Genomic DNA, 18,413 nt, shown 5'->3' with positions numbered 1-18,413 from the left:
ATTGTGATTATTGTTATATTGTTTGTTTTGTTGTTGATACTGCTGTTTGTGTGTGAAAAGTACAAAGTGTTTTTAAATTAATATTACTGACTAATACAAAATTTATTTAGACAAATACAGCAATTGTATGAGTTTTTCTGGTTCTCCTTGTTTGTTAATTTATGCGTTTATTTATTTTTGGTTTAATATTTGTAAATGGTGGTGAGAGCTAGCCGTAGTATATTTTCTTTAAAAGGTATTTTGACAGATATTCTGTCTGGCGCCCAAGATTAATAATTTAAAAACAAGTGACAAACATATTTTTGTAAAGTTTGTTTTTATTTTTTTGGGGGATCACCATTCCCACACAACAGTGACATTTTCCTGTTGGGAAGAGATTTATGCTTTTTACTATTGATCATCAGTTACAGTGCAAAAAAGTTTCTGCCTTTTTTATGGAGTATAGTGTGTGTGGGAGTAAGACAGAAAAGCTGGATTTATACTTTTGCCTGGCGCAACACATCGCACACCTCTGCTGACTGCGCGCGCACCTCGCGATACAGACGAGGCTTTTATACTTGCAGTGTTCACCGTTGTGATATTTTTTAAAACGACAAAAGAAACCCACTTTTAAGTCAGACGAATAAACAGCGAAGTAGAAAGTTTCCGGAACTACGTCATATCATTAATATTGTTCAATGTTTTTAAAATAATATTTTTTTTTGTTTTTAAAGAGGCAATCTGCAAACTTTGCCTGACAAAGGTGGCAGCAACCGGAGGAAACACAACTAATTTATACACCCACATTCAACGCACCTACTTAATGTTTAACTATGGGTGGGTCGCGGGATCAGATCAATAGGCATAAATACGCAACGCATACTCCCATATTAAAAATCACGCAACATCATCTAACAATGCTTAATAATAAATCTTTTTTTTTCATACGAGTAATTTAGCAATGCTGCGCGTTAATAAGCCAACTGCAGAGAAAAAAAGCAACCATCGCGGCAACCGCAGTGATCACTTTGTCCAAAGTTCAGCTGTTCTTTTTTGCACTTGATTATGCGTTTAATGTGTAGAAGAAATTTTTTTATATATATATATATATATATATATATATATATATATATATATATATATATATATATATATATATATATATATATATATATATATATATATTTAAATATAAATATATATATTTATATCTATCTCAAAGGGTGGCTAGTTTGTATTAATGTGTTTTAATATTATTAAAAAAAAATGCTTTGCCTATTTAAGCTTAACGGCTATAAATGGAGCATGTCTCGCTGTCATTTAAAACATGCAATTCATAACACACAGGATCTGTAGTCTATGCAGTGTGTAAACTTACAGGGAGGTGTTGGTCAATAGTCATACTGCGCTCCACGTTATTGAACTCCAATATCTCTGAGGGAGATTATGTTACCAGATATTGTTATGTTATGTTACCAGCCAATATTTACTTAAGAGATTTTTACAAATAAAAGGTATTTTAAAAAGGAACAACACGCAAATAACAAATAAAACTGGTCCCGTGGAGCAATTGTCATCTTGCCAGTGTAAGCTGTGTAGTGTGTATAGCGCCCTTATTACAGCGCATGTTGGCAATTCCCGCAAAAGCATTTATAAGCTATTTAAAAGCAAAAAAAAAAAAAGTGGAAAAGAGGAAACCCCCACAGTGATACTGGTATTACCGGTGTTGTCACATGTCGATTATCCGGTGGGGAAATTTCCTCATTGTCACATTGTCTACTTTCCAGTTATCTGTGTGTTTTGTTTTCGTGGAGTTTCAGTGCACTTCACTGACACATTTCTAAAAACTGTTCGCGGAGAGAGAGAGAGAAAGCCTACACTGTTTATTATCCTTATATTGCAAAAGCACACACATTTATTGTCATTGTGAGTGTACACAATAAAAACTAGACACTTAACAGATTCGATTGATGTATTGATCTTATCTGTACGATCAAAACTGAAAGTGTAATTTAAGTTCATTTCATCATTACGAGAAGATTTGTCAAAACGCATGTACGCGGTCTTCGACACCTGGGGGTTAAACACCTATATGTATGACGCAGTTAATGGTGTGACGTAAGAGTCTAATTGTTGTTGTTCTGAGATTGTATGTAGAGCGGTCTACAAACTTTTTGTGAGTATTAAAGCTGGCATCTGCTGATGAAACTGCAAACTATCTACAGTAAACTTTCTTTTAATTGAATCTCTGACTCCTGCTCTCCTTCATCTGATAGACTGGTCATTTTTGGGTTAAAACTGTTGGTCCCCCTATAAAGTGTATTTATGCACGCACACTATAATCTGTTTTACTTCACTGAACTCCATATAAATGACAGAAACTTTTTTGAACAGGCCTATCTAAAGGGTTAATGCAGCCAACTGATGATCAACAGTACAAATGACACATCTGACCTCTTCCCAACAGGGAAAACACCAACAATCTAGAATGCATGATTATTTGGTGTCATGGCTTTGCGGTTAAAAATGTGGTTGTAATGGAAGTCAATGGGTCAAAAACTGCCAGGAACATAATGAAAGGGTATAGAGCTGCACCAGTGTTGCCAACTTAGCAATTTTGTTGCTAGATTTAGCAACTTTGTTTTTCAAAAGGCACCTAGCAATAAATTTAGCAATTTTTAACATTCATCTGGCTACTTTTAGCAATTTTTAAAAAGTGACTCAAAAGAGCAGTGTCTGCAGGCTTCACCCAGTAGAGTAAATTGCTCAGATTGTTTTTCATAACTGTTAATTTACTAATATACGTTGACATGTATAATTGTTGGTAATTTAGGTAGCAATACATTCCAATAGTGCTATAATTGTTGTCACTTTCACAAATGTGTTAATTTCACAAGTTTAAAAAAGTAACAAGCTGTGATTGTTAAAAAGTAAGTAACAATTCTTATCAAAAAGTGTTTGTATTACTTTTACAAATAGTCAACTATATTTTTCATACAAATCTAAGTGAACATATTTCAAATAATGTTTTTGCAGAGATGGCCTGTCAATTTGAGAAAACAAATGTTTTTGTATACTACATAAAGATGTATGTTAATAAGAACCTATTTATTGTGCATCTGCATATAATGTTTTAATATAATACAATACACAGAGTAGAGACATGATGGGCTTACGCTTGTCAGATACTACATGATGATGTCACTGATTTGCAAATTGATGCGTGACGTCATTTGGCAACAACTAGATACTTTTCGGGCAGGCTTTAGCTACTTTTTATTGGAAATAGTTGGCAACACTGGGTTGCACCATTATTCGTATTATCATGATAACGATATTGTTGGCCCATGATCAACAATTAAATATAGTCACGATATTAAAGTATAAACACCAAGCTGTTGTTTTAATGAGTGGAGTTTACGGATTGTACCGCAACACAAGCATGAGGTGACTGCATCTATATTGCAACCTCATTAACCACTTTAAAAGCCATCAAAGTGGCTGTCATAAGTGGATTAATGAGCTCAGGAGAATTCTGCTTTGCATTTTTCTATGCATTACTAACATCACTAAAGACAACATTTGTTTTAGAAGTTAACCAAATATTCACAGAGATTCAGCAGTTTTTTTTTTTTTCTGACGCGTTTGCCAGTCATGTAGACAGAAGACACTATCCAATTGTTTAAATGTAAAATAAAATTCATTGTGGCCCTGTTCATGCGGGTATTCAGGTTAGTTTTCATCAATTTGATGCAACTTTTATTATTTACAAGAAAAGAGAATGCAATTAAAAGTTTCAGATCAATTAACTCAATTCATAAAAAAAGACTAGCCTGTTTTATGCATTAAATAATGAAATAGATAACTAATTTCCTTTATTTCCGTTAGAAATTATTAGACCATGCACTTTACTCAGTTTTAATAGGTATATATGCTTTTTTTAAAGGGCACCTAGGTTAGCCATTCGTTTAACAAATATTTTAGCACATCAAAAGTAATTAAAATATTTTGTCTTTTGATTTAAAAATGTATGCAAAGGATCAGGAATTGATCGCGCACATTGAAGACTACACACAAAATATAACATTCACAAAGGTGTATCTTAAGGAAAACCACCAAATCAACAGGTTTAAAAGAATAAAGCAGATTTAAAAAATAAATAAATCAATAAAATTTGCAGAAGAGAAATGACAAAATTGGCATGGCTATGCAGGACCATGGTTTGCATGTGTGTGTCTGTGTGTAAACTCGCTTTCAGAAAGTAGACAGAAACCGCTTACTGCTGTGGGGCTGCCTCTGATAAAAAAAAAATTATGAAAAAAAAAAAAAACCTTAAAGAAAAGAGATAGAGAAAGCCCAGCTTATATTGCTTTATTGATCCTGTGGAAAAGCAATAATGAATCGGTTTAAATATTTCTGCATAATGTGTTGGAAAACTACGTTTTGACAAAACTTAAATCAAAAAGATTCATGGCTTTGGAACAAACATTAGGGGCTGAAGCCCCAAAAGCTCAACAACTCCTGCGCCCCCCTTGATCAGGAATAAACACCAACCTATTTGTTGTTCAGAGTCTTCATTTTAATTTTGCAGGGTTCTGGATCACTCATGTTCTCGCTGTCCTTCAATAAACTCTTCACTGGAGCCTGATGGGAATATTCCAGTGTTTATAGCTTCAGCGGAGGATGAGCTTCACTGGAGGAGGAGGAGACAATTATTGTAATTTCATGCTGTTTGCATATTTATATTTTAATGTTATATCAGCAGCACTGGCTATATTAATGGCAACACTTGTATTAAATTTTCAATATATAATTGACAATCATAACTCTTTCTGAAACATCATTAATTGTTTCTTTTAAAACACACAAATAACAACAACAACAACACTGATAAAGTCTTATAAGCTCTTTTAGTCTGATCAATGATAAAAAAATCCTCCAGAAAACCCATTTTTAAACATTTGCCTTAAAATAGTCTTGAGTAGCTGATTCTACATTAGAGGTAAAGTTGGTTTTATATTGGGATATTCAGACATTCTTCCTAATAATTTAGTTTCATAAAAGTATTATTTGCAAACTCTAAATAGAGAAATCATATTAGCAGCCAATAACTATCACAGTACAAAATTGTTCACAGTCAAATAAACTGTGTTAATGTTGTTTTCAAGAACACTTGCATGCTAATTCCGATCGAATATTCAAAGTAACATGGTAAACAATAGAGAGACTTCTAAATGAACGAGTGTGCGAATATAAAACCAATTTTACCTCTATGCGAGAAACGCATTACAGAAGTGATTACAGCGTAGCATCGAGCTAAAAACAAGAGAGTATATTAGCACTGAGCACACATGTTAAAGCGGTTCCACCCGCAAGATAATTGCAGCAAATCTGCAAACGCTATAAAGGTCAGATATAATACACTTACTTTGAATAGACGCACAACACCCGTAACATAAGTGGAGTTAAAGGAATTAAACAGCAAACAGCAAACAGCAAAGCTCTGCACTCTTTACTCTCCACTCTCTGCCTCAGACTGAGCGCCATGGGCGGGATATTTGCCTGCACGCTGATCAGCGAAAGCTGATTGGCTGCCTGCATGTGGCTCAGAAAAAGCTGATTGGCTACCTGTTTCTCAATCGGTTTCTTGACAACAGAGGGAAACATTTGTGGACAAAGGATTAATTTGTCTTCATTTCAGACTCTTCAGAGGAATATAACATTGTTTCTGTGCAAACCCTGATTGTATAATAACGTCAAGTCTGGCCCTACAGATTTTTTTTTACATTATTTTATATTTGACTGCACAAATCTTCTCAGTACATGTCAAACAAAGACATTCACTCAATTACTAATAGATCTCAGATTTCTTTACCTGTTTGAGTGAGTTTTTGGAATAATATATTTAAGTGACAGAATTATTTATATTTAAGTACATTAATTCCTCTTATATAATAAAGTTGGTGAAGTCTCTACTCATAACTGCTCTCCACTAAATCCCAAACATGCTCAATATAATAATTTCCCCAAATTTTGTATTCAGACTGAAGATAAAGTAATTTGCTTTGGGAGTGTACTTAATATCTAGTGTTTTGCGTTGACTTTTCCAGTTCTCCTAAAAATGCTTTTATCCAAACTTTTGTATCCTCTAAAATTGTATTTTTAGTTACTCTTTGAAAGCCTTCTTACTATAAATGTATTAATTTATAGCTTTTCCTTTCTACATTTGGCATCCAGAGATTTTGATATGTGAACTCTAATAATTATTGCAAAACATCAGAATGTTATTTCGCATTATGTCCATATAGGACTGATTATCTAATTATCTTGTGGGACGTCAAACACACGACCAAATTATCATGCGTATGTTTGGCCGACCATTTATAATAGATGTTAGAATTAAAGGGGCCGACGATTTGATCTTTGGCCGACGTCGGCCCAACGTATGTGTGCTGTCTGGGATATATATATGGGGCGTAGCAACCGGGGGGATACGTCCCCCGCACTTTTAGAGACTGACCATTTAGAAACAGGTGATTAAAAATGTAAACCTTTGGATTTCATACAGCTGTCCCCCCCACTTTTAAAATGTCCACTACACCCCTATATATATATATATATATATATATATATATATATATATATATATATATATATATATATATATAGATATATATAGATAGATATATATATAAGGGGACACGGTGGTGCAGTGAGTAGCACGATCGTCATGCTCATCTTCAGAACGCAAATGTGCTAGATAAGTTGTCGGTTCATTCCGCTGTGCCGACCCCGTATTAATAAAAGGACTAAGCCGAAAATAAAATAAATGAATATTGCTAAAGAATGGCAGGAAACGTGGAACATAGATAATAAGATTCATATGAAAAAAAGAAACCCTATTTAGGCCTATGAAGTTGTAGAAATAGAAAAGAATAGGTCATAATTAAGAGGATGAGATTTGAACTCAGATATTAATAGGAAGTAATGAGTTGTAGCCATGCAAGTCATGAACAAGATTGAAAAGTTTCTCAAAATTGTCTTAAAACGTTTAGATTAAAGGTTTTGATCAATTTTAAATAGTGGTGTGTCTTTGTAGAGAGAGAGAGAGAGAGAGAGAGAGAGAGAGAGAGAGAGAGAGAGCGCAGACACAGTGTAAAGTGAAAAACATGGGAGAAATGTATCAATAAGTCATGACTGCAACAGTAAGTGGCAAAAAAGCTAAACAAAAAAAGACTTTTATTTTGGCGCGGTGTGTGACGTCATCAGGCGGCGCCATTTCAGCGCTGTGATTCAACTGGAGAAAGGTTTGTGTTTTAAAACGTTTATTGATATAAACCGATTTAATTAAAGTTTAAGGTTTTTTATCCGACGCTAAAATGTGTTCCTGCTGTTGGAAATATTATTTAAACCATTTATACAACGTAGAATTATTTTACTCACCGTAATGAGGGCTATTGTTTGAATAAGTTACAGAAATGTGTGTAATACGTGTTTTAATGAAACCTTTTACCTGATTTCTTTTTGTTAATTATTCTCATATAAAGAAAATGTTGAAGAGAAGTTATTTTGTTTCTGTTCATTGTTTTATTTATTTAAACAGAACATTTTTATTGTTTTGTTCATTTTAAACAGGATAAAGTGTCCAAACACAGAGAAAAACTCCTGCTGAAGCGACTGATCTCCACACTGTTATAAAGATGGCGTTTATTAAAGAGGAGAGTGAAGATGTGAAGATTGAAGAAACATTCAGAGTCAAACAGGAAGATCTGCAGGAACAAACAGGTTAGTTTTCATTCTCACCTATCACACTCACCCCCTCAGAAGTCTCAGTTATAAAATCCACATTCAGATATATTTTAATAATAAGAATACTAAATTAAATCCGTCTTGCAGCCCTGAGTGTGCTGCCTAGTTCTCCTAAATGCACATAAGCACTCATTGAAAGACAGGAATGAGTTTCTTTCTTGTTACTTGTTCTCGTGTCTTTTTTCTTTTTTTTTTTTATGTATTATTAGTCTCCCATTTTCTCTACCTTTTTAAGGTTATTGCTTTCTTGTTCTCCTACTGTTTGTAAAGCGTCCTTGAGCACTGGCGCTATATAAAATAAATAAAAACAATAAATAATTTTTTTTTTAACTAAGCTGAGGATATTTGACCTACAGTATTCTCATAGAAGATATCTGCTATTACTGAGATAGTGTTGGCTTAGTACTTTCCATTTGCATATGTCACGTTGATCACAATTTCTTTTTTTCATCAAATTCTTTATGGGTTTAAACTTGTTTCTAGTAGTTGTTATTAGTTCTCACAGATAGTATCTGAGTCAGAAGTACATCATTATTATACTATTGTGTTTAAACAGGGTTTCCGCGGGGTCTTAAGATGTTGTAAATTCCAAAATCCAAATTTTAGGCCTTAAAAAGTATTAAATTTACTGAAATATTGTGTTGTAGGTCTTAAATCTTTTTTTAAACAGGTCTTCATTTTCCTTTGTTCATGTTTTGCTACCCAATCTGGCCAAAACCCATACAATCACCAACAATCCATCTAATAAAACTTTCAAGGTTTTAAAACCGCCAATATTTTCTGCTGTACCATTCCTACTGTATATGTAAATTTTTATTTATTTATTTTTTTACATTTTTAAGTTTTTTTAGAACAACAGTATCTCCAGCAGAAAAGATATCCAAAGATGCCGTTTTAAATTGTAAATAAATCTGTATTTTTGAAACTAAAAAAGACAGCGGAAGGATTCATTTGTATTATTCAGCCTAACATGTTTACTGCTCCAAAATACTGCTTTCAAAGTTTATTAAAAGAAAATATATCGGCGACGCCGACGGCCACAGCAAGGGGCAATGCGTCCACACGTAGGCTACGCCGTCGCTTGACGCAGAAGTATAAATCAGCCTTGAGTCACATACCTGTCTAATGGCTCATCATGCAGGTCTTTGTCTTCTCAGGTGTGAATCACTGCAATTAGTAATGATAGTTCACGCCTTCTCGCATAGACCAATTTTCACTCAAGGGGTGACTGTCTTTTGACGTTGTACTTTTCACACACAAACAGCAGTATCAACAACAAAACAAACAATATAACAATAATCACAATGAAACACAAAACCCTCAGCACTTAACTCAAATGAAAGTGAAAGGAAAAAATGCAAATGAGCCCAGCCGGTGAGTTGGCAGCTGACTCCAAGTCAGTGAGATAAATCTGTGAATTGATTTTGTTCTTTGGTGACACACTCGTTCACAGACGTCACGAGCACTTCAGTAACAAGACAGCAGTCTTTGCTCTATTGCTTCGATACGTACTTTTGCTTTTTGTTTCTCACAGCCAGTCGTTAAGTTTAGACTGCTCGTCTCGACACGGTTTCTCTACTCATTTCCCCGCACTGCAACAGTTCAGTCAACTTCTCTTTCTTCCGCACACCACATAATGCTGCCCTCTCTTTAACTCTCCTCCTCTTTCTTTATACTCTTACCCATTTCCTTTTTGTCGTCCCATGGGTGGATACCAGTTAAACAATGTTGACGGAGAAAAAATGGCCATGAATATAACAAAAAGGGAGTAAATTTGCCCAGAGTGTTAAGTTTTGTTTTTTTCAAAACATTTTCCCACAATATGTCAAAATAAGATGTCCCCAAATATCAGTCCGTTTGGTGAAACAGAGAAAGTTTTGGCCAAATTAAGCATTAAAATCACCCCAAAATGGATGAAAATGACCCAACAGCACACAAGGGGAAAGGTGCACATTCCAGGCTCTATGCAGATGCTGTACAGGCATGTCTTATGTCTGCGAGGCAAATATTCAGCTGTTTGTTCAGCTGTTACCCCAGAACTTTTTTTCTGATGCGTTTACCAGTCAGGCACAGAATGAACAAGTATTCCCTGTCTGCTTTACAAATTTTAGAAAAATAATTTGTTGTAATTATGAATATATATGAATAAAATTAAGCCATTTACAGCTTTCAAATCTGTGTCTGATCAATATGACCAAAATGACTTTTATGAGAAACTCTGAAAACTGGACTGACACAGTTTCAATTTACTATAACTTCTATGTTAAGCGGCTTTGACACAGTTATGTTGTAAAAGCACTAGATAAATAAAGAGGAATTGAATTGAATCTGCTTAAATGTGTACACGTTAATGGACCAAACATAATATGATCTGATTTATTTTACATTTAATGTGCATCAAAATTACAGTGTGTGTAGCCGATGTTTCCAGTGTCTTTTTACTTTTCAGCTTTTAATTAGAAATTGTAAGATTTAATGAAAACTAATGTTTTATTTATTTATTTCAGACCTAATTGAAGAGAATGAGGGAAGTAAAGAGGAGGAACATCATGTCAAAATTGAGGAAAAAACTAATTTACAGACTGATGGTGTTTTGAAAAGGAGAGACAAGAATCGTTTCACCTGCACTCAGTGTGGAAAGACATTGGCAAGCAAAAGCAAACTTAAGATTCACATGATGATCCACACTGGAGAGAAACCATTTACATGCATTCTATGTGGGAAGAGTTTCAGCCAATCATCATCCCTTAATCTACACCTGATGAACCACACTGGAGAGAAACCATTCACATGCACTCAGTGTGGGAAGAGTTTCAGCCAATCATCACACCTTAATCAACACATGATGATCCACACTGGAGAGAAACCATTTATATGCACTCAGTGTGGGAAGAGTTTCAGCTGCTCATCACACCTTAAACAACACATGAGGATCCACACTGGAGAGAAACCATTCACATGCAATCAGTGTGGGATAAGTTTTAACTGCTCATCACACCTTAATAAACACATGAGGATCCACACTGGAGAGAAACCATTTACGTGCACTCAGTGTGGGATGAGTTTCAGCCAATCATCATCCCTTAATCAACACATGAGGATCCACACTGGAGAGAAACCATTTACATGCTCTCAATGTGGGAAAAGTTTCAGCCAATCATCATCTCTTAATCAGCACATGAGGATCCACACTGGAGAGAAACCATTCAATTGCACTTAAGCCGCGGTCACACTGGAATTCTCTTCCCATAGACTTCCATTCATACGCATGCGAATGCCTCAGACCTAAAACGCAAGTCCGTGTGTCAAGTTTTGCAGTTCACTGCATTGCAAAGTTCAAGCTTGGTGAACTCTGACCTGTGAAATCACATCACTTGACTGTGTAAGACCAATCGTAGATCAAAACATGACCTCTCTGGACAGAAATTTAAAATATCGACCAATCGCTCACTTTTTTTTAATGTCTAATCATCTTGTTTAATCCCGCCCCTTTTCTAGGGCTGCTCGATTATGGGTAAAATCAAAAGCATGATCATTTTGGTCATAATTTTATATCACGATTATTCAAAACAATTATCAGTTAAGTCAAAATTATTCGCCCTTCTGTGAATTTTTTTTTTTGTATATATAAATATTTCTCAAATTATGTTTAACAGAGGAATTTTTCACAATATTTCCTATAATATTTTTTCTTCTGGAGAAAGACTTATTTGTTTTATTTCGGCTAGAATGAAAGAAGGTTTAAGTATTTTGAAACCTATTTTAATAGCTTAGTATTTCTAGCTCCCTTAAGCAATATATATTTTGATTGTCTGAGAAGAAACTACTGTTATACAATGACTTGCCTAATTACACTAATTAAGCCTTTGAATGTCACTTTAAGCTGAATACTAGTATCTTGAAAAAATCTAGTAAAATATAATGTGCTGTCACAGCAAAGATAAAAGAAATCAGTTATTAGATATGAGTCATTAAATCTTTTTAAATTTAAAGACTTTAACTGTATATATGCACAGTTATTTTCCTCACTGTAAAAAAAGAAAGGGAAATAAATACAATAGAATAAAAATATGAAACAAACAGTGCTTTAAGAATCTTAACTGTAAGAAAAATACTTTAGTTACAAAAGTCCTTCAGTCAAAAGCAGTGAGGGATTTTCTCCTCTTGTTGTTTGATTAATGATAAAAACAGTCAGCAGCAGGAATATTGCACGCTGTCACTTTAAGAATAGTGTGGCTCTGATATGGTTTCTCTTTCACATGTCTTTTGATTCTCAACTTGTTTGTTTATTACACAAATGAGGTTTAATATGAATAATCACTAAACACCGCGCTCTGACACAAATGTGCAAACATTTGACCATTAAAGCGCTCGCATTAATATGGCATTAGATGTGTGTGCTCGGATCGTCTCTGAGGCTAAGTGCGCACACACACAACAGCACGCGCACTTTCGCGCTTTTAAAACATGAATGATTTGAACGTACATCAATGAATGATGTGCATCCCGTGCTGCAAACGATACATTACATGCTTTTAGTCATTTTCACGTGGAACTAAGCTTTGCAGAGCAACAATATGTACAACTGGAAAGGGGGCGGTATATGATGCAATAATTGTTTATCTCGATTAATTGTTTTTCATAATTGTTAGAAGCCGAAATCGAAACCAGATTTTCGATTAATTGCACAGCCCTACACTATTCGCAGTGCGGTACAACAGAATTTTGCATGCTCATACTCTAGTGTGACCGCAGCTTCGGTGTGGGATGAGTTTCAGCAACTCCTCAGACCTTAATAAACACATGAAGATCCACACTGGAGAGAAACCATTCACATGCACTCAGTGTGGGAAGAGTTTCAACCGATTAGCAAACCTTAATGAACACATGAAGATCCACACTGGTGTGAAAGAGTATATGTGCTTGAGTGTGAGAAGACTTTTATTACACCTCCAAAATTGAAACTGCACAAGACGTTTCACACTGGAGAGACTGTACAAGTGTTCTCACTATGACAAGAGGTTTAATCAGTTAACACATCTGAAAACACAAAAGAGGATTCACACTGGAGAGAAACTGTACAGCTCTGATCAGTGTCTAGTTTCGCTCATTTGGCGCAGCTTAAGAAACACGTGGACAAAAAGTTGCATACATGACGCAAAAATACAGCAAAACATTCTTATGTGCACAGGATGTATCATGTCTGAATAATGCTTGAAAAGGCTAAGTGATGGTATACTGTTTTCCAACACTCCTACACTGCAGTAGGTGGGGTTGTAAATGTGTTGCGCTCCTTGCGTTTACCGTAAACACAATGATGGCGGCTGAGAGAAGAACAGTTTCATAAACATCTGGCAAACAGCACCTCTGTGGCTTAAAACCTCTTTGCAAGTGATTGTACAAGTGTGGATACATCTGTACTCCACTCTCCAGTGTATTTGTGTAGCTAGTGTTGTTTTGGATGATGTTCTCTGTCTGACTCCCTGAATGAGAAACAAATCACTGGGAAAACACAGCACATCGAAGAAGGTGGATCTCCAGGACAGTTAGTTTGCAGTATACCAGGGCCTCAAGTTTAGAAAGCCCATTCAATTGTCCTGTGCTGCATCTTTTATTAGTAAAGTTTCTTTACTTTTAGGTTCAAGATTCTTTCTAGTTTACTACATTTACTTTTTTGAGTAGAATACTTGATGAATATTTTATGATTTAGGCAGAGCGACAGGTATTAAGTTTTACAATATTAATACACTGTGATGATCCCAAGACTCCAGATTGGAGTATGTGGTAAATCCTGATTGGATGCCTGCATTACTCCTCAATGGATTTATAAAAGTTGTTGTGCTAGCTACCCCAGGACGCTGTGGCTACTCAGGAAACCTCATGTCAAGACATGCCTTCTCATTGACTCTTTAACCTTATGGTTTTATTTTGCATTACTTGTATCATGTACTTAAAGTGTTGTTGTGATTATATCTTGAGTTCTTTATCTTCATTATTATCTCTAGACATTTGTTGGTCGCTTTGATTGATTGTTCTATGAGTTACATTTTAGAATAAATAATTTGCATTTCAGGCTATTTTGTTGGCTCATCTTTCTTTTATGTTGCAACTCAAACAAGCGGGTCATAACACTTTGTAAAATGTGTCCGGTTGTATCCGAGATCTTGTCCTTTCAGTCATGATCATAGGTGAGTGTAGGAACCTAGACTGAGCGGTAAATTGAGAACATTGCCTTTTGCCTCAGCTCCTTCCACACAACAGACAATCACATCAACTGCATTACTGCTGCCTCTGCACTGATCCATCTTTTAATCTCACATTCCATTCCTCATGAAAAAGAAAAAATCGCAGATACTCTATTTAGGGTAAGAACTCAACGCCAAACTGGAGATGGCTACCTTTTTACAGTCAAGCTCCATGCTTTCTGACTTAGAGGTGCTGTTTCTTTCCCTGCCATATCACACTCAGTAGCAAACTGTCCCACTGCATGCTGAAGATCCATGTCCTGTGAAGCCAAAATGACAAAATGAGAGACAGTCCTAGCCTGCACCTAAAATTCTTTCAGTAAAAATTATTATATTTTTGAGATCAGCCTTAAAAGAAACACATTTACAAAATGAAATGAATAAATAGATGGATGGATAGGCATTGTAGTGGTGGAAGGGGAAGTAGGATGGCTTGTTCAACTATAAACCAAGATGGAGCTCTCTCAGGAGGGATGGACCAGTGCACGAGATGTCTCAGACTAAGGCGTAATAATGAAATAAATGCACAGGAAGTCTCAACCCTTTTTTATCAACTGGCTGTTGCAATGTACTCCTATGCAACCTCATGCAAATTATCAAACTGTTTTAAATATTGTAAATAAAAATTTACAGGGATATACTGAAGTAGAGAAGTAACTTTAGGAAGGACATTCATTTTGACTATGATAGTTTGTAGAGCTGTGAACCTACACTGGTCTCATGGTTCAGTTCGGTTACAATTATCATGCAAACGATAAGGTTCAATTCGATATCTCTGTGCATTGACGATGCTTTCCATACACAGTTTTATATTTTCTTCATAGCAGCAATTCTGTATTAAAATGTATGCATATATTTATATACTATTTGTAATACAATTTTGTCATTTAATACAAACAGTCAGATATATAAACTGTACCTTTAAATAACACGAGCATTTCTAGCAATTAATTTAAACAAATATAAATATCCTGCTCGCTTTCTGATCTTTGTCTAGTTCTCTTACACCCCTTTGATTGGTCACACCCGCGATTGGCTCTTGTGCGCTGCGCTCTTTACAGATGAGTAACACTGATAAGTGGCAGGCGGCAGCGGCGATCACAGCTGATCCATCATAGATACGGTGGAGAAAACTCTGCAGGCATGTGCTTGTGTCTGAATCCAGAAGTATCGCTGTAAAACAGCTGAGAGGAGAGAAAAAGTCACGCCAGCAGGTCAAATGGGCCACAGAGAGATAGAGAGAGAAAGAAAGAAATGGAGTATTTTATTATCTCAAACGCAGTGAAATAGGGGCTTCTGCTGTGTCAGTGAAAGACTGATCCAGCAAACACACACGCAGTGAAATTGCGCACCGTTTCTGAGTTTTAAGTAGTTGGAGCGTTGTAAATACTCGCGCTTGCCTCCCTCGCCATAGCACATATGAGATAAATGACGTCAGTACACAATAACTGGTTATGATTATTACTGAACTGTTACCGAATTGTCAGCGTCTGCATCGCGGTGCACCGAAGAAACAAGTAAATTTGACACCCTTAATAGTTTGTTATTTTGAGTACCTCAGAGCAGTGGTTCTCAAATAAATCTCTATAAATGAGAAGGCTCGACCTCCTTTACTCGACTTTGCTATTCTAGGTACTACCAGAAGCCCTGAGTTTTGAGACCTTAAAGAGCGAGTTGGATTGTAGCGAGACAGAAGATTGGTTAGATAAACAGGAGCTAGATTATTTAAAGCTTTATATGTAAGAAGCAATATTTTAAATTCAATACGAAACTTAACAGGCAGCCAGTGTAAGGAGGATAAAATTGGGGTGATGTGATCAAATTTTCAAGACCTGGTAAGAACTCTGGCAGCTGCATTTTGTACTAGCTGAAGTTTGTTAATAGAGGATGCTGGGCAGCCAGCAAACAGTGCATTACAGTAGTCCAGCCTAGAAGTCATAAAAGCATGGACTAGCTTTTCTGCATCTGAGATGGATAGCATACTTCGTAACTTAGCGATATTTCTCAGATGAAAGAAAGCAGTTTTTGTGACATGGGATATATGATTTTTAAAAGTTAAATTACTGTCTAATATGACACCCAGATCTTTTATAGTAGAGCTAACGCTAACTTTGTATCCCTCTAATTGTAGGTCGAGTTGTGAGATCTGCTGTGTACAGGATTTAGGCCCAATAAGTAATAATTCTGTTTTGTCTGAGTTTAAGAGAAGATAATTGTTGGTCATCCAGTCTTTAACATCTTTAATACACTCAGTTAGCTTGGACAGATTAGACGTCTCGTCAGGTTTAGTTGAAATATATAATTGAGTATCATCTGCATAGCAGTGAAAGCTGATCCCATGTCTTCTAATAATGTCTCCCAGGGGTAGCATGTATATTGTAAACAGCAAAGGGCCTAAAACTGATCCTTGAGGCACCCCGTATTTTACTGGGCTGATTTGTGAAGGCTGTCCATTAAGGGACAGAGGAGGCAAGAGGAGGCAGGGAGCAGCAGTGAGTATGAGCGAGCTAATGCAAATAGCCAAGTTTTACTGTTGCAGTAGATTTTTAAGTGATCTGGTTTGGTCCATCCCAATGGCACTGTCTTCCAATGAGCAGTTGCCATGGAGGGCGGGCCCACGCCCCATACCATTATGCTCAGGGTAAGTCATTAACAGACTGCTTGGTAATTTCATGTGGTCAAAAATATTGTAAGTTTGTTACTATCTTGCATCAAATGTTACAAGACAAATACTGTTTCTGATACTAGATTTTCATTTACACCAATGTATTGCAAATATCACTAGCTTTTGTTTAGTACCAGACATCATACATTTCAGACACATACAGAAGGATTCATCTGCTATGAGGGTTAAAAACTATTGATTAACTTGGTTGCAATAAACACATGTAGTATTCAAAGAAAGCCACTGCCCCAGAGGGACAAATTTAGTGATCTCCTTTGGTCTGTGGAATTTTTTTGAAGTAGCACATAATTCTTAAATTCACAAATCCAATTTTTGTTTTGGAAAGTGATTTATAGCCTGCGCTCACTCCCAGATTAGAGTCTTCTGGAGGGGATGTAGACCTTCAGCAGTAGGTGGAGGTAAGAGGGTGCAGTGCCAGTGATACGAACTTGATACGAGCCTCGAGCGGTAACCAATGCACAGAGATAAAGAGAGGAGTTACATGGGCTCTCATTGAAGACCAGATGAGCTGCAGCGTTCTGGAGCATCTGTAGAGGATTAAGGGTGCAGGATGGGAGTCCAGCTAGAAGGGCACTGTCGGGGTCCAGCCTTGAAATGACAAGAATTTGCAGTAAAAGTTGTGCAGCATGATCTGTTAAGAAGAGAGATTTTTCTGATGTTGAAAAGTGCAGATCAGCAGGATGGAGTTGTGTTAGCAATGTCCTCTTTGAAGGACAACTGATCATCCAGAATCACCCTAAAATTTCTTACCGAACTACATGGGGTAATGGTGGATGATCCCAGCTGGATTGAGAAATTGTGTTGAATGTGTGGAGTTGCAGGGTAGGTGATGTAAGTAGATGAGTGAGCAGTTGGTGATGTTTTTTCCAAGCCGATATCCTTCAGGCAGTTTGATGTGAGTTAAAAATTTGGAAATAATTTAGTTGAAAACAGCCCTTTGAAGTGTTTTGGCAATAAATAGAAGGAGAGACTGGTCTATATTTTTCATCCAATGAGGTGTTGGGTGATGGTTTTTTGAACAGTGAGGTTACCCAGGCCTGTGTCACCCTGCAGGCCCTACACCACCCAACCTGCTCTAAGCTTGGATCGAACCGGCGACGTTTCGCATGGCAGTTGCTCTAACAAAAATGCTAAAAACCATGGCTCCTAGCATCTGTCACCAGAGCACCTTTAGAGGTCAGAGGAGTGAGGTTTACCTGCACAGCACTTCACTAGCTGGCCACCGTTACACTTAAAGATGTTATATAGGAGTATAATTGTTGTTGTTTTGAGGTTGTAAGCAGAATGGTCTCATACCTCATAACTAGCCAGCGTAGAATTTTCTTGCACTTTATTAGCACACAAAAAAAACTGCTGTTGTTGAGCTAATAGAGCAGCTGCTAATTATTTCACTTTTTGACATCGTTCAGCACCAGAGTAAGAGCTGAAGGCCTGATGTTTTGTTTCATAATGTCTTTTAATATTATATTCCGTCATTACTGCAACTGATTCCTGGCAAATTAAACAGACACATATTCCGCTGACCTCTGTAAAGAAATATTCTTTGCCCCAACGTGACTGAAATTTCCTGCACTCACTGGTGATTTTTCTTTTTCTTGGTTGTGCCATGGCTCGCCAAAACATGATTATCAATTATGTTTCCTTCAGTTTGTTCGGTTCGTTTTACTTCATAACAGGAACTGCTGCCTAATTGA

At 36.3% G+C, this 18,413-nt stretch overlaps 1 protein-coding gene and 1 pseudogene across 1 annotated transcript; one reads left to right on the top strand and one right to left on the bottom strand.

The window, feature by feature from the left end:
• Positions 1-18,413, bottom strand: part of LOC130222340 (gastrula zinc finger protein XlCGF57.1-like) — a 410,257-nt pseudogene that overhangs the window by 4,280 nt on the left and 387,564 nt on the right.
• Positions 7,244-11,750, top strand: LOC130222379 (gastrula zinc finger protein XlCGF8.2DB-like). The gene is made up of 3 exons (XM_056454976.1): positions 7,244-7,286; positions 7,615-7,764; positions 10,296-11,750. The coding sequence occupies exons 2-3, from the start codon at positions 7,680-7,682 to the stop codon at positions 11,006-11,008; spliced, it is 798 nt and encodes a 265-aa protein (XP_056310951.1). The 5' UTR covers positions 7,244-7,286; positions 7,615-7,679; the 3' UTR covers positions 11,009-11,750.

This window comes from Danio aesculapii, chromosome 4 (genome assembly GCF_903798145.1).
Source record: "Danio aesculapii chromosome 4, fDanAes4.1, whole genome shotgun sequence".
Taxonomy (NCBI): Eukaryota; Metazoa; Chordata; class Actinopteri; order Cypriniformes; family Danionidae; genus Danio; species Danio aesculapii.
The sequence above is the reverse complement of the archived record's forward strand: the minus strand, read 5'-3'. Positions and strand labels throughout refer to the sequence as shown.

Coding starts and splice junctions, on each gene's coding strand:
- LOC130222379 (XM_056454976.1), top strand. CDS start 7,680: ATGGCGTTTATTAAAGAGGAGAGTGAAGATGTGAAGATTGAAGAAACA. Junction 7,765..10,295: donor AGATCTGCAGGAACAAACAG/GTTAGTTTTCAT, acceptor TATTTATTTCAG/ACCTAATTGAAGAGAATGAG.